This window comes from Drosophila tropicalis, unplaced genomic scaffold (assembly GCF_018151085.1).
Source record: "Drosophila tropicalis isolate 14030-0801.00 unplaced genomic scaffold, ASM1815108v1 contig_878, whole genome shotgun sequence".
Classification (NCBI taxonomy): Eukaryota; Metazoa; Arthropoda; class Insecta; order Diptera; family Drosophilidae; genus Drosophila; species Drosophila tropicalis.
Window position 1 is genome coordinate 10,544,287 of NW_027173374.1, and position 17,153 is coordinate 10,561,439.

The window sequence follows — 17,153 nt, forward strand, 5'->3', positions numbered from 1 at the left end:
GCCAAACATCCTCAAACATAAGTTGAAATCCTTATGTGTATCTTCTCTAAAGTAAAGATCAAGTTTAATTTTATAGCTGGTAAAACAAATTTCCAGTATATACTTAAATAATAGAATTACATATAATAAAAGTGTTTAGCCGATCTTTCAAAATAAAAAGAGACATCTCATTAATTTGAAAAACGCAAATCATCCCAATCAGATCATTAGTTAAGATCTTTGGTTATCAATAAGAATCAGAAAATACATTTAGATTCAGTAATTTGATTTATCGATTCACTCTTCTAACTCAAACCAGAAACCGGCATTTTGATCTTCGATTATACTTAAAAAAAAATAATCCGAAAGTGAAAGCAAATTAGAACCTACGTCAATATTATCTAAACTCTGGTTTCGTTTTTGAATAACTAAATGATAAATTTTTAAGTTAGCTTAAGCTTTATTACCTTGAGTTAAGAATTAGGAGAGCTTCACTCTTCCCTTTGCCAGATTCTTTTGTTTATTGAATTAAATAAAATTGCTAAAGCATTCTTTAAATTTTAAATAGTCATGAAAACAGATTCAGTCATTTGCATTTGATAATAATTTTCTTAGAACAAATCACTTACTTGTTTTGGTATCTGCAACTAAATAATGCTAGTCCTTGTTTCTTACATTTCAACAAACAATACAAGCGCATTTAGTAAGTTACACTATCTGTTGTCTCAACTGATTTATTCTCAATTTGTCATTGAAATTAATAAAGGAAAAAATATAAAATAAGTAAAAGTTTATCAGCTGTGCTGAACCTTATCAGTTAGACTTTCTGTAGACAGAATGATGATTTATTATATTATTCGGTTTGGTGCTTATATAAGTATTGTTCCATTTAAAGCAGATAAATAGTCATGCTTTCCCACTCTTATCTTAGTGTGTCAAGTAATCAAAGCACACGATTTAAAAGTTTTGTTTGCCCATTAAATTAATAATTTTTGTGTATTTGTCTTTCTTTACAGAGAACTGTTTATCTTCTTATCGGTCACTCACTGTAAATGTTGAACACCAATAATAATATTACTCAGCAAAATATAAAGAGAATATTTCAGATGGAGGCATCTGTCGACGGCTAATTTGCGGGTGTGTGATGAAACATCATTCAATTGGTTACTCGTTCTCCATATTCTGTGTATTCATAATGTGATAAATTGCTAAATTGTGCATAAATGGATCATGCCGAACAATCTGGATATGCATAAGAACGTCTCTGTGCAAGTTGATAGTGATTTTGCCCTATTGCTACCAAGTGGAGTTTATGAAATCAAGAAAATGGAACCGCGCTCCAAAATCCGAACAATTATATTCTTTTGCCTGTTTTTAGCCATTGCTGGCATTATTGGTTTCGGTTACTTCTGTCAAGATCAGGTAAGTTTTCTATATACATTCTAGTCCCATCTCAAATTGGGGGAGAATTGCTTATAAATACATACATTTATTTTATTTATATTACTTGAATTCATTTCTAGCAAGATCATAAATTTTATTTGGGGTTTTTTGTTTTAATTTTTGTCTCAACTGTCTCGATACTTGGCGCCAATGCAAATTAGTTTTTCGATAATTTATATTTTTGCCGGTTGGCATTTTTATTTAAATATATAGACATTTTTTGCCTGGAATGTTTCAAAACTCGTTTGTGCCCGGCTTGGCCCACAAAAACAAAAGCAAAAAAAAAAAAATTCGTACGTTTTGTTTTCTTTTGAAGGGGATTACACGCTGTCCATCTGTCCGGCAAAGAGCTTTATTCAAACCAAACAAAAAACCAACCAAAATAGCAACAAAAATAACAACAAATTTTGTGTTTTGTTTACAATATTTGTTGGCGCCTTTAAACGCTTGTGAAATGTTTATATACAATGCACATACATATAAACCACAAAAATGGGCTTGGTTAGGTGAATTGTTTGGTGAATTGCTTTCCATATGTAAATATAAAATGAATTATCACAATAAGAAAATATGTGTTTAAAAAAAAATATCGATTAATAACTTATTTTCTACGTACTTCAGTAGCATTTCGGTTGAAAGCGGCTTTCAGAGGCTATTTAAATTAAGTTATATTAATAGAAAAACAGATCTGTTTCAATTCTGATCTAATAAATCAGTATTGAGGCATCACTAATAGAAGATGCAGTTATAAATATTCTGGTGGAATCTCAAAAAACTACATTTCCATGTATGTATATTTGACTCACCATCAGGAAACTGGGGAAACTTTATTTAAACAGCTTTGTTCTTAAAAATCCTATTCTTAATTTATTTATGAAACGTTTCGAAATAAGGCCCATCAATCGAATCGCAGGAATTCGCGTTGAATTTTTTAAATATTTCAATCGATTTACACATAATTCTTCGTTAAATTTAACAGATAAATCAGCCATAATAAACTTTCAATTCGTCTCGAATTGAGTGATTTAATGCACTAAGGTGTAGAATTAATCGATGCAGGGATACATAAGGGATAAAAACAGAAGAAAACAAATCATTAAAACGCCTCCTCGGGGACCCATAAGGGCAATCCGCAGACAACTCGGTGGAGCTATTAGAAAAATTTACAATCCAAAATGTAAATTTAACAATTAATCTCTCTTGATGCGGAGAGATAGAGATAGAGAGACAGACTAAAAGTCATCACCATAAATCTATTGAATAAGCTCATAAATTTATTTCATGTTTATGCAATCTGCAGCATTTCCATCAAACCAAAATCTTATACATATGTACATATACAAATCGGAAATCTTGATATATACACCATATATATATGTATTTGCTTGAAATTTTGTATCAAATATAAATGAAAAGATTTTCTCCGTCTCTAAGTAGAAATTTTCCTTGTTTTTGTAGGCGTTTTCGTTCTCTAAATGAGTTCAATGTCAAATGTTGTATCAACGTATCTTTCATTTAGATAATTTGGCCTACAATTTACATTTCATTGGCTTTATAATGTACAATATTTATTTTCATTTATTTAAGTAACAAAATATGTGTGTGTGTGTTTGTTGTGAAAATATGTTGGGGTAAAAGTGACATTAATTGGACGCACACTCGGACAGCTGACTTTACACGCGATCTTTGCCAGACATTGCGTCGAGGGAGGCACCACGCCCAGATGGTTGAATGGTTGTGCGTGCCTCAGAGGTTTCCTCTCTGAATGTGTGTGTTCAAAAATAGCTTAATTACTGATGCGTTACTTAAAGCAGAAAGAGAGAGGCAGAGAGATACAGTCAGTCAGAGACTGAGTGAATAAGTGAGAGCATCACGACAACATAATATTCCATCATTAAGTTGCGGGGGCGCTAATTCTCTTATATTCAGATTTGCTTTGCATGCCATATTATTAATCGACCTTCGGATTAGTAGAAGCCATCAACAGATGAATACATTTCTTCGACTATTTTGCAAAAGAAACCTTGAAATTGTAAGCAAATTTCAATTGTTTGGTCTTTTAGTTTTATAAATACTAACCCCACAAACACACAAATCTGGTTAAACAATCCGTAAATCCTGTTTTAAAATACCTCTTTAGGTATGTAACAAATTCGCAAATAAATGTAGTTTTCTTCAGGGCTTAATTTAAACATATAGTTCATTAAACTCTAACAAAACCAAACGAACTTTAATTAATACAATGTTGTGTACCATAAGAACCACTGATCTATAACATTTGACAATTGACACAGTTCGTTGAATATAAATAAACAAATCAACTAGCTAAAAGTCATACTGATATGTTAATTAAAGAGGTGAACAACACCCTCGATATTTAGTTTCAACTAAAACCAAATTTGCATAATTTAAATAATAACAAGTTTATTAAAGTTAAGGGCTGTAATTTCGGAAAATTTTGGAACCTTTTTCACACATGTTAATTATAATCTGTATTAACCTTAAAATTCGAATTTTTAACATTAAGAACTTTAATTATTTGTTCATTATGCATTTTGGGCATTTTCCAAATCGATTAAATGTGTAAAATTTATCAGACACTAAACCATAAACAAAATCGTCGTCGACGACAACTTTTACTCTGAATATTCAATAGGTTTGTTCGTACATACATATCTTTTATTTCAATTTATTCAAATCAGAAAAAAAGTAGACGAACGAATCACAGCAATGGCAACAAACTGAAGACAAAAAAATAAAAACAAAACACAAATCGCTGAATATTTATTGGGTATTGATAAAGAGTCATTAATTAAATGCGGTTGTTTATTTGAGTTGTTTATATGATAAAATGCTGAGATGAGACTTATGACGTCGATAGAAAAGGTTGTGCAAGATTTTATTCCTTTTGAATTTACAATTATGCAAACTCATGCCAACAGCAGGTGTGCCCCGCTGTCTGCCCGATGGATGCCACTGCCAAATGCCTCTAAAATAATTGAGTTTCCTTCACTTTGAGTATACACTTGTCGAAAAAAGGTATATCGTTTTTCAAAATACTTATATATTTGAATATCGTATAGTATCAACCGATCGTTGCAATGAACATATACATGTTAACTCTAGAGTATTAGAAATTCGGGTCAAAGTTGGGTCCAACTTTTCTTTCTCCGTTGTTTTCTCTTTTATTTTTTTCCCCCTCTATTGTGTGTAAACAATTCACATAGAAAATGTTTATTATTTATAGATAAATGCATTTATTGTTGTTGCCGTTGTAGCTTTTTTTGCCTTTTGACCAAGCTAATGAAATGTAAAACTATTTATGGCTTTGTTGGTTTTTAGTTTAGTTGTAGTCTATCGTCTATTCTCTGCCCTGCGCACAAGTCATAAAAAAAAAACTGCGTTCTCCCATGTTCGTTCAGTTCATAATGCAAATGTTTTGCCGCTTTTCTTTTTTGGGTACAAACATTCATGTTAGTTTTTTTTTTTTTTTTTTTTTACCGCTTTTACATATTTTTTTGTGTTCAAAGTTTTTGTTTTTGTGTTTTTGTTACGAGCTGTAGAAACTCCCCCATATCTCCTATATATCTATATATAGTATGGTATATAGATGCCGCAATTTATTACCAATTTATTACTCTATTAAAACTGCAAAACACTTGCCTCAACACGCAACTGTTGCCTCTAGTTTTGCTCCATAAAATTCTCGTCTAAATTATGTAGGACAAAACTGGTAAGTTCAGTAAGTTCATGGATGAGCAGAGAGTCTCAGGGTGATGGGAGGGGTTTACTTTTTTGGAGCCAATTTGTTTGCTTGCAGTTTTCTGCCTTATTTTTTATCATATATTTCTCTTTTTATACCCTTGCAGAGGGTATTATAAAATTGGTCAGATGTTTGTAACGCACAGAAGGAGACGTTTCCGACCCCATAAAGTATATATATTCTTGATCAGCATGAGAAGCTAAGTCGATATAGCCATGTCCGTCTGTCCGTCTGTCCGTCTGTCCGTCTGTCCGTCTGTCCGTCTGTCCGTCTGTCCGTCTGTCCGTCGGTGCGTACGCGTTTTACTCAGCCATCTTAAGAGCTATCGGGATGAAATTTTTTTTGGGAGCTTTTTTTTACCCGGGTGAGATAAAGTATGAAAATCTTTGGGATCGGACTACTATATCATATAGCTCTGGAACAAAAATTTTTGCAAAAATTGGAGTATCCCCATGAAATTCACCAATATAATAGAATTTGATATAAAATCTCAGATCCCAAAATTTGACCCTGATCGGATAAATAGAACACAAGTTACAGTCTATATAAATCGGTTCAATCGCTGCCGGCAGCTCTGCTTGCTGCCTACTACGTCATCATCAAATCAACAGAGCACATGCATACACACACAGACGCAACGCTACATAAACTGTATGTGTATGCGTGCGTTGCTTTGCTTAGGGAATGAGGGAAGAAGAAGAACAAATTGTACATAGTATGAAGAGTAAAATTGTTTTGTTTGTATATTAATGAATTGAGCTGCAGAAAACAAATTTTGAACATGTGAAATTATTATTGTCAAGGACTGCAAGGGTATATAAACTTCGGCATAGCCGAATTTAACTTCTTTGATATTTATGATTGTGTTAATCAATTTAATGGAGTGTGGGATTTACTGCGGAACAGTTTTTATGGCTGTTTCCATTTGTCAAGCATAAATCAAAATTTTCGAATACATAACAAGTGAAAGATTTATGAAAGTTTCTCTAGCATTTGATGGAAGAATATGTAAAGATTATATCAGACTTCCTGCCAAGTTCATATTGGATTAATTGTTAAGACGACTTTTAAGTGTGATTATGAAGATCAAAACCGTCGTGTAATAAATTGAATAAAATATTATTTATTGATAAATATTTCACTTGATCTCAATTAAGTTTAAATAAATATGGTAAGAAAGCTGAGATCCAAGTGGTTGGGAATTATGTCTCCCAAATAAAATATGAAGTTGTTTTGCCTTTAGTTCTGTTTTCTTTAACATCCAATTGAAATTCTTTTTGAATTTCCAAAGCAAATTGGATGCGTTTGGTACATTAATTAACAACAAAGTGCAATTCTATGATGATGTCTTCCTTAAGCAAGCAGTCATTTAAGTAATTTAGCTAATTCTAAGGAATTTTTCTTTATATTCTTATCTATCTTGAAAGCACTTTGGCATATTTTCAATTAACATTAATATTCCTGCCATGTGATATCTTCATTATACCAGAGACGAGAAGATGACGCGAAGATGCTTTAGTTGTACAACGTAAGACCAGTGGCAAAAAACAACAACAACAACAACACAGTATAGAAAAGAAACAAGGAGAAACAAAAACATGAATAACAAATAACAACAAACACTCACATATACAACAAACAGACATAAAGTCCAGACCAATTAAACTATCAGCAATCTGAAATATGTATGTAGAAAAAGCGCACATGCCAAGAAACGTTTTGAGCACTAAGATGGGCCAGAGATTGTGGATGGCGGAGGGAATCTTGAGGGGGTTGGGACGGCAAGGCAGATGATGCAGGTTACGTTTTAACCGCACATGTCATAAGAAGCGTGTCAGGCGGCAGCACTTTAATGTGGTCTTTCATCTAAGTCAAATGATTTTGAGATTTTTAAAACGGGAACAAAACCCGAAGACAATGGGGGGCTTAATTTTTGGTTTTCAAAGATCAGCGAGCATTATTCACGCCTGTTTGAAGCTAATTCGTGCGCAAAAGATCAAAAAAGCCAAAACAAAATAAAAGGGTAAGATACATATACCGTGTGTATGTATGTTTGTGTGTGAGACAGGGAGAGACCCTCAAGAGGAAAAGAGTTGTAGCAGGTTTGCCCAAAAAGGATGCTGCATCTGGAGATCTCCAACAAATTAGCAAAAGATCGCTTTAAAAATTAAAAAAAAAAAAAAATAACGAGCCTCCTAAAAATGTTCGAGTTTGTCTGATAAAAGTTTTTTGATACTTTCTGCTCTCTTGACTGATGTTTTTGTTATTTTTTTTTTGCTGATGCTCTGTTGAGTTAGTGCTTGGGGTTCAAAAAACTGGTTTTTGTATTGTGTCTGGGTTAGTTATAATTTCACATATGTATATGTAGATGGATGTGTGTCTGTGTGAGTTTTATAGGTTTCTGTGTGGCGATTATTATAGGGTAATACGGTTATATGAGGACTATAATGTATGTGATATATAATAAAAAGCAAAGTAAATGCTAAACGAACTTGGGATATCCTTTTTAAGACGCTAATCAAGTCTTCATCACAATTTTTACAGCAGCTCTTTTGGATTGTTCCATCCCAAATGTAATGCATTTCACTCTAGACAGACAGAATGGGTATCAAGCTAGTCGAATAGTCTTTTTGTCGTTATACTTATACGGTTTTAATTGAATCTACTCGGCGGCCTCATGTTTTGCAAACGAACTCGGTAAACTGATAGCCGTTTATGAGTTTAAATGGCAAATGCAGGTAGGAAATGATGTACCTTTCGGTTTTCGTTTCACTCGATCAGAGAAGATGCTGAACAGGCAAACGAATGCATATGTATGTATATCGGTTACCGAAATATAATATAAACATATAATTATTAATTGCCAAACAATTAAACAATTTTGTGCGCAAAATCATATCGGTTTGTTGTTTCACTTGTTTGCTGTATTATTAGCTTAATGCTTCACTTATGTATATAATTTTTTGGACTAATTTCGTCAGCAATTTCACCCTCATTAAGCACTTTTATGCCATTTTGTTGGGCGTTTTTATGCATATTATTAAATAGTGGACCAAATTGTATTATACGAAATGCAATTGCCAATTACAAATGCACATCCCTCACCTCGACTACTCTCTCCTGACAACCCAAAATGCGAAAATGCTGAATTGTTTTGTAAAATGCAATTAGCGCATTTTGTATTTCTAATTGGAACATGGTTGTATTGCCGTTGTATTGCCGTTTTGTGTGTGTGCATTTTTTTTAAGCTCTGGCTAATTGGAAATTATGAAAATGAAGATGAAATCAAGAGAGGGGTGGTCAGACCAAAAGTAGAGTCATATAATATGTTTAATTTAAGAGCATTTGATAATTTATTAAATTTTGGCTTATGATTTACGCATTTATCATTTAAAAACATTACTGAATGCAGACTAAAAAGCATTTAATGAGGGAAAATATAGAAAATTCATACAAAAAGGGCAAGCAAATTTTCTGTAATAAGCATCCAATTAAAAGTTTTTCACACATCGAAATTTGCAACTTGAACTCGAACCAGCAAACAAGCCGACAACAAAAATGACTAGTCTAGTCTATGGCAAACAATATAAGATCATCACAACGTATTTTATATGCCCTACCAATTGAGTATAATGCAGGTTTAGTCTAAACTAATCTATATTACAACATTTTTAAGTCTTAAAAGTCTTCTTTTTTTAATGAGCAACTGTTTTTTGCATACAAAGTCTGATCACATTTCTCTCAATTCTCATTCTTGAAAATTGAGTCTTCAAAATCTCAAACTGCAATTCATTGTTAGCGTTTGTAAATTGAGCTTATACGTTTAGATAGAAATCTACAAAGTATTTATTAAGAAATTAGAAACGAGCGAACAATAGAAGATGTCTTGATCTGGTCTGGGACAAAGTCTCTGCCAATTTTGTCATTGTCCTCTGCAAGGGTATTAAAATTACGCTGTCTGTATAGAAAACTTTTCACAAACTGTCGCCTATTTAACGAGCAGCAAAAATGTAGGCAAAATGCACCACAACCAAGAGAGTATTATTACACTATATACGTATATGCATATAGTAAGTATAAGGAAGAGAGGAAAATTGTTGAATCTGTATATAGAGAAGAAATAGGAGAAGGGGAGAAAGGATTTCCGCTTGGTTTGCTTGAAATATGAGCAAAGAACTCAGACATAGGGAAAAATCTAACAAATAATTTATTATTCAGTGGAAAATGTGTTATAATTTTCTTCTACTACTAAACGAGATGAACATGATAATGACGATGATGACAATGATAATTATAATGAGATAGAGATATATTATGTATGTTCGTATGTATATGGCACGGTATAGACAGACATGGCAGCCAAAGTCGAATGTGACAATGTGAGAGGCGTGTTCGGATTTCACAATTGCGAATTACAGTTTTAGTGCTATATGCCTGGCCTTTTTTTCTGTGTCTGTGTGTGTGTGTGCCTTCTATTCAATTCTTGGGCAGAAAGTTTCTTTTTTCTTTTGTTTTGTTTGTGCCAAACTCCCTCTTACACTTTAACATTGTTTTGCACTTGAATTCCACCCAAAAAAAATGAAGAAGAAAAAAACCAAAGCTCCTCACCCATTATATCCATGCCCATGTCCATAGCTTAGTGTTGGTCTTGGTCTTGTGGCACATTTTCCAGTTTGCTCACGTATTAATTGCTTAACAAAAATAAAATACAACAACAACAAAAAGTTATTGACCGAGACATGTTTTTGATGTGTCCAAGAGCCAGACGACGATATCTAAAAATATATATAACATATACATATATATAAGTGTATATATATTTATATAAGTGTATTATATCCTTAATGGTTATATTTTTGTTTTTGATTTATTAAGGGTTCTTTCGCCTCTTTCAATCTCTTACGCTGCCTCTCTCATTTTTGTGTTTTTCTTTTCTGTGAGTTCGTTTGTATTTATAATAATAATACAGCGTGAAGGATTACCCAAGCTGATGTGATTAATTAGTATTTTTTCTCCTTCTTGTTGAAGAATAGAGAAAATGAGTGATAAATTCAAGTATTTGCGGTTGAAATTTAATCAAAATTAAGATATTAATCATGATGAAAATTAATTTAAGGGATTCGAACCAGGGATATTCCGACCGCCAAGCGAGCACTTTATAGGCACAGCCACCGGGATACATACGAAGCTAAGGCCAATATTTCTTGATGTTCTTTAGACAGGGGCATATCCTATTCGCATTGTCGCTGTTTTGTCGAAAATTAAAAATTTTGGTCGAGCGAGCTATTGAAATGCGATGTTGTACAACTTCACGTCACACACACACTACGAAGCTTGAGCATGTACCGACGAGTGTACACATACATAGACAGAACGAAATCACAAGCGACATAGGCCTGCCTTCATCGTTCTGTAGTCTGTGCTACACTAAATTATTTTCGTAGCTGCTTGGCCCTCTCCCCACTTTACGCTCTCATTGAGAGTACGAACGTTCGGGTTTTCCCGAAGTTCTCTGGGGTTCCATGACTAGGCTAGCGTTTGCAATCAAAAAAACATGAGTTTGTCCCATCTATGTGTTCTATGGTTAGTGCTTTAATCTTGTAATTTGACTTCCGTTCTAAAATTAAATTCTGGTAGAATTTAAGTTCTCAATGCTACCTTACAAACTTCTTGATTCTCGCTAGACCTCCCATTAGGGTATTAATTCTTAAATTTCCTTTTAGCTTCATGTTTTTCGTAGCAAATAATTCCTCATCAATTGCAGACATCTGAGACCTGATGTGCATATCAAATACCTAAAGGCACTTGCACTTTAGACAGATATTTTTTCATATTGCAATCGCAGTGAGAGGCACTACATATACATACATATGTATGTACGTTTCGGTATATGCATACTACTCAATTCCGATTGCATTGAACAAGAAGTGTTCACGGAAGTCGTAAATCGTCTGCTAAGACATGGCTGACCAAAGGAACAGACTTGTACATATAGAACGAGAACTTTTTCTTTTCGGTTTTCCAGGGCACTGCAGTGGCAAATGTCATAGTGTGAATTGATGCATACAGAGATAGACGTGCATACATGCATACTATATGATATATTTATAGCCTTAACCCATTAATGCTTAGCGTTTTGAGAAAGACAATCTGTTATGGTTCAATAGCATTCATCTTTCATCTTTGACCGACAGCTGTATAGCCGACACAATGAACGCCAATTCATCATCACGAAAACCAAAAAAAAAGAGAAGAAAATGAAATAGAAATGCATCTAACAGATGCTTACGCTCGCCTCGGCCCTTTCAACGCCCTATTATATGGCACTTATGTGGATACACGATATACATAGGCCAAATACCCAAGATTTGTAAAGTAGAACCGAGTCGAAGCGAAAACTGTTACAAGAAATATGTTTGCATATATTCAAGTGATTGACAAGGGAAACTCTCAAAAAGTGAGTTTGCTGCACAGACACACACACAAACACATACATCCATACGTGTTTATGTTAAAGAAGTCGTAAGTAAAATAATGCCTAAAAGGCTTGTTGTTGTTTCTCGATCATGGTGAACATGTGTTGACAAAATGTGAGATGAAAGAAAGAAGAGACCTCACAAAATACTCTTGAAATACAATTGAAACCGAAACGGAAGCTGCGCAAAATTCGTATATAAGGTCTTGCCATACTCTTTGAAAATGAGTGTCTTGGTTTTGAAGTGAGAAATGATGGAGTAGTTTGAACTGTATTAGCTAGAAATAGACGCAGGCTGTCGAATATTTAACTATCTCATTCAAATAATTATGTTTAATTATTAATTTATATAAAATATGTGGAATTATCGATTTCGAAGAACTAAAACTACTAATACAACAAATTGGTTGGTTATAAATGTCATGTTGTTATCTGGCTAAGTACCTACTAAGTACTAGTTAAAATAAAAGTTGAACTAAATCGATTCGAGAGTAAACAAAAATCTATATAACTCTCTTTTTTGTCTTCTTTTTTCGTTCATATATTTTTCATAGGCATACTTATTTGGAAAAGTAGAAGTAGAAAAAAACAGATAACCAATTGAGTTTGACGCCCGACGAAAACTCTCATTTCATTTTGAAACGTTCCACTTAGATGGAGGCAAGCCCCCTCTTGTCTCTATGATAGACGCTTGCCTCTATTTCTGAACATTGGGAAAAGGGCATTGACATTGCCACATTGCGAAATAAATTCATTGACGTCCAAGCCCATGCCAATTTTAATTTTTCCCTCCCGCCTTTCATCGTTTTTTTCTTCTTTCCCCTGTTGTTGTTGTTGTTGCTGCTGCTGCTTGTTTTGTTGTGAATTCGTTTAGCTGACGACAAAACGACGGCTAAATGTTGAATGCCAAATGCCAAGCGACTCCAACTGTGACCAACGACAAAATAAAAGTCGAAGTGCACAAAAAGGAAAAACTGCCGTTTGATGCATAGAGAAATGTTTCAATTTCGTATATATTTAACATATTTATTTTGTGTGTCTCCTGCGGGGTCTTTGACGCCTCGTTGCTCAGAGGAGAACAACAACGGCAACACGAACTGCAATTGCATTCATATTCATGTGACAAATTTGCATGGCCCCATTCTAGCTCTAGCCAGCCAGCCCAGCACTTTTTACACAGTTGTATTCGGTTTTGGTTTTTTTCTCCCAGTTTTAAATGCAATTCTCTTCTAATTTATGACTTGCAGAGTTTGCGGAAATTTCAGATTAGGAAATACGAAATAAAAAAGAGCTGAGTCAGATAGAACAGAGAGGATATGGACAAACAGACGAGACATTATATTTGCTGGCCATTAAGTGAAGATATAATTTAAATAAATGACAAATTGTATTCGTTTTTTATTTAATTTCCGTGATATCTGAGTAAAGGATTTTGAATTGAGTTGTAAAGACTTCTTCTGATATATTGACCCAATCAACGTATTTGGTCTAAAACTTGTCTTAAATGCATTTCAGACTAAATCTTTGTTTTCCTGCAGGTATGTAAGTCATATTATAATTTACTTTTCATATTCAAATCACAGTTTGAAAATTCCTGAAACTATATTTGGGGTAACAACAGGCATTCAAAAGACTTCCTAATTAAATATATTTTTTGGTATTTTCTGATTTGATTTGATGTGATTGTTTCGTTATGTATATGAAATCTCTAATGCATTTCCAACAATGGCCAAATTCGAATTTCTACCAAAATTTCAGATTTGTACTCATTTCAAATTCTTAATGCATGTTGGACATAAGTATTCAACCAGCAATCTGGTTGTTGTTTTTGCTGGCGCCTTACATCTCCAATCACTTCTTGAGCACCTCTTGGGAATTCATAAATTGAATTCAAACAAGTGCAGAGACAGAAAGAGACATAGACAGGGAGTGGGAGTGAGGAAGAAGTGGTAGGGGGCTGCCAGAAAGGGTCTCCAAAACAAATTTCGTATGCGAAACTCATGACACACAATTAGCTAGCCTTCAATAAAATTAACAACTTTGATTTACAACAAAAGCGACACATTAAGAGAGTTCTGTGGAAGAAAGATAAATACGAGTATATATGTATGTATGTATGTGCAAGTACATACATACAAATAAATATAGAAACATTAAAAAAAGAAAACATTTGTAAATTTTTGTCACGCTTTGATTTCCTGTTTTCAAAGCAACGACAACAAAGCCAACCATAATCAAAAAGGGGCAATTTCTATTAACACATTTTGGCCTGCACCTGGCGGCGGGGATGGAGTTGGAGAGGAAAAGATGATAAGATCTTCTTGTCAGGGTTGTTTGACTTGCTTGTTGGTTGGATGGTTGGTTGGTACGTGTTACCCATTGTCCTGGGCTATGGCTTAGCCTTGCTTTGTTTTATTGATTTTCTATGTCACCATTGTATGTGTGTATGCGTGTCTGTGTTTGTGTGTAGCACTTAAGATTTACCTGACTAGAAAGATTGCTAAACCCAATCTTTTATTGCCGAACAAAAAAGAAAGTATCGACTTAAACACATTTTCATTAGACCTTTTTGTAATTACTTGAAAAAAATACGCCTAATTGATGTGTGGTGTTTCTTACGCCGTTGTTCATCTATATGCAGTTCCTTCAGCGATTTACAATAACCCGCACCGATACAACATCTTGATTTTTTTACACACGATCCCTTGTTTTCGCGTACATAACCGAATTTGCAATTGCAAGCCATTTGACATTGGCTGGGACATTCCCTGCCATCATAGAGCATTTGTTTGCAAGACGGTTCAAAGCATAATCTACAGCCACAAATCTCATTCTGACGGCAATAACCTACAAATTATAGTAATTAAAAAAAAATTGAAAACGTTTCGATTTCAGTATATATTACCGTATTTCCCACATCTGTCATCTTTATAACTATTTATAGATGTAAATACCAATTGAAGTATTAGAATTTCATAGAGCAATGACAACATCTTAACTGTTGAGTTAACAAAACGCAACTGGGGATTTATTAAATCTTTTCAGCTGCATATTTCAGGCATTAAATGGTTAAATTGAATGTGAAAATTCGGATGTTACAGAACAAAAGCGTAAAGCGTATAATATCCATAGAGTGATATCAGAATAAGCCAGTTCTGAACATTTTTATTCAAATAAAAAAGCATTCAAATCAGAAATCACTTTTGAAAATCGATTCTAATTTGGCTAAGTTTCTATTCAATTTCTATTTTTCCTAAAGATTAAAAAACTATAACACATTTCAATACTATTTTTAACGAGATCAAAATGGTGCTTTAACTAGGTACAATCGATTTTCTCACTGTTTACTCAATCAATTATGAATTTTAAAGATCTCAATTAACGAACGACTGTAAAATTATAAACTGCAACTCACTTTGCAGAACTAACAAACAAAAAACGTGTATCCAGCACTTGTGCTAATTACTTATGAAGGCACTCACAAAAGTCGTCAATTTCAAGCAGCTGCAGCTGCACTTTAACACCGCCCAACACCGAGGCAACACTTACCACCGCACCACTCAAGCAGAAGCACTAAGAGGCCAGGGAAAAACTAAACAACAGCCATAACAAAAACTGTGCGAACATAAGAAACAATTATAGGGGAGCTGTTTGATGATGGTAGTGTTGCTTTTGTTGCTGCTGCTTATCGGCAATTAAAAAACAACTCGGCCCCCATTTCAAAGACTCTAGTAATGCAAATATTCCATTACACATCAGAAATGCAAAGACATGAGCTCCAATCGACAACGAATTGAGGAAGTGCAGAGAGAGAGCCTATGTAATAATTGTTGCACTTTTTATGCAAGTTAATGCACAACGAAACTCTTCTTCAATTGCGTTGACAATTGCATAATTTATGGACAGAGCAAACAGAAAAAAAGAAAAACCCTAGTTTTTGCAACTCGACTGTGAGTGAAGCTTGCGAAGTGGATGGACTTGGTGTGTATGGTGACAATTTGAATTAAATGTAGTTAATGCTGACAAACGTTAGGCCAGGCAATGACAGACATACGAATCATTTACAGGCCTGGATTCGCATATGTTTATATAAATTTTGGGGTCACCATATCACAACTTCCTCCTTGAGAGCTAACCTCAAAAGAAGAATCAATAGAGAGTCAATACTATTTAATTTGTTTGGCTTGTGTTTCGAATAGACAACATTTGCTGACATCAATCAGATGTTATTTTGTAGAGGCCCAGTGAATTCGTTTGTTAATCCGTCCCTGACACTATACAACAACTGTGGGAACAATGCTCCCGCAGAAATTGCAAGTCTCGAAGTGCCCCCCTCATCAGTTGACAGCAAGCTTCAACTGGGTGCTGCTGCTTCATGTTGAAGTGGCATTAGACTAGCCAGCATTCATCCACATGATTGATGAATATTTCGAAAGCCCTGCTACAGTTTAAGATAATCGACATTTCAATAATATAACGATTTAAGCATAGACTAAATTGAATTAGAGCAAAATACATTGTATGTGCATATGTATGCGGAAGAGTTGCCTTAATAGTAAAATAGAACCATAAATAGATTAATCTTCGTTTCGCTTCGTCTCGTTATGGTTCAGTTCTATGACCTTTCTTATCAGAATGCCCCCCCAAAAAACGTGGCAATAGCAGCTAAGGCAATTCAATTAACCCATACGACATACAAAGCAATTTGCTGACTCGTCGACGACGAAGGCTACGACTACCTTTATCTTATGACAACATTTAGCTAGCGTAAAGCACATTTCCCTCCCATCAACGGCATTCATCCAAAAAAGGTTGACATACCATTTTCGCCTAGGCATTAAACTAATTTTCTACGACTAAACATTAAACACAATTTCCAGCCAACCACCTAGAACATCATCAACTTCTTTCACCCCACAATTTCTCTTCCTTCTACTGCTTTATGTACATCTTCATTTCCCTAACACCTGTGCAAAAGGCAATTATGTATGTAGTTTCCTTAGCGTATATGTGTGTGTATTTGTGTTGTGTGTGTGTGTATGTGTGTGTGTATGTAAACCCCAAATGAGATTGCCGAAAACTCAATCTTGGTAGAAAAGGCTTTTATTAACATTTCAACAAAAGCAACCGTTAAAGTCATGAGGCATAGAAGATGCTCTCTTCCCTGGCTCCATAGATTGTTGGTCTTTTCGCTTATCAATATTCATAACTTTGTTAAAGCAAAATGTTGCATATTTCCAAGGCTATGGCAAGAAATTTTCTTAAAAAGGGGCTGTAGCTAAAAGAGAAACAAGAAAATTAAAAGCCTATAACTTGAATCACAGAGCTCCATTAATTGTTAATATTGATAGAAAAAATATTGACTTTTACATTATGTTGATGTAGATAGTCTAATATTATTTGAAATTGTTTAATCTTGGTTACTTTATAATGCATACCAGAATTTTTGGAACAATTTAACAATTTTAAGATATGTTCATTAGATTTATCGAA

The 17,153-nt window shown here is 34.1% G+C and overlaps 1 protein-coding gene across 1 annotated transcript in view; it reads left to right on the forward strand.

Moving 5' to 3' along the window:
• Positions 1–17,153, forward strand: part of Hs6st (heparan sulfate 6-O-sulfotransferase) — an 80,796-nt gene that overhangs the window by 664 nt on the left and 62,979 nt on the right. The window contains exon 2 of the mRNA XM_068299177.1: positions 996–1,401. Coding sequence (XP_068155278.1) covers positions 1,210–1,401 — 192 coding nt within the window. The 5' untranslated portion in view covers positions 996–1,209. The remainder of the gene's footprint in view (positions 1–995; positions 1,402–17,153) is intronic.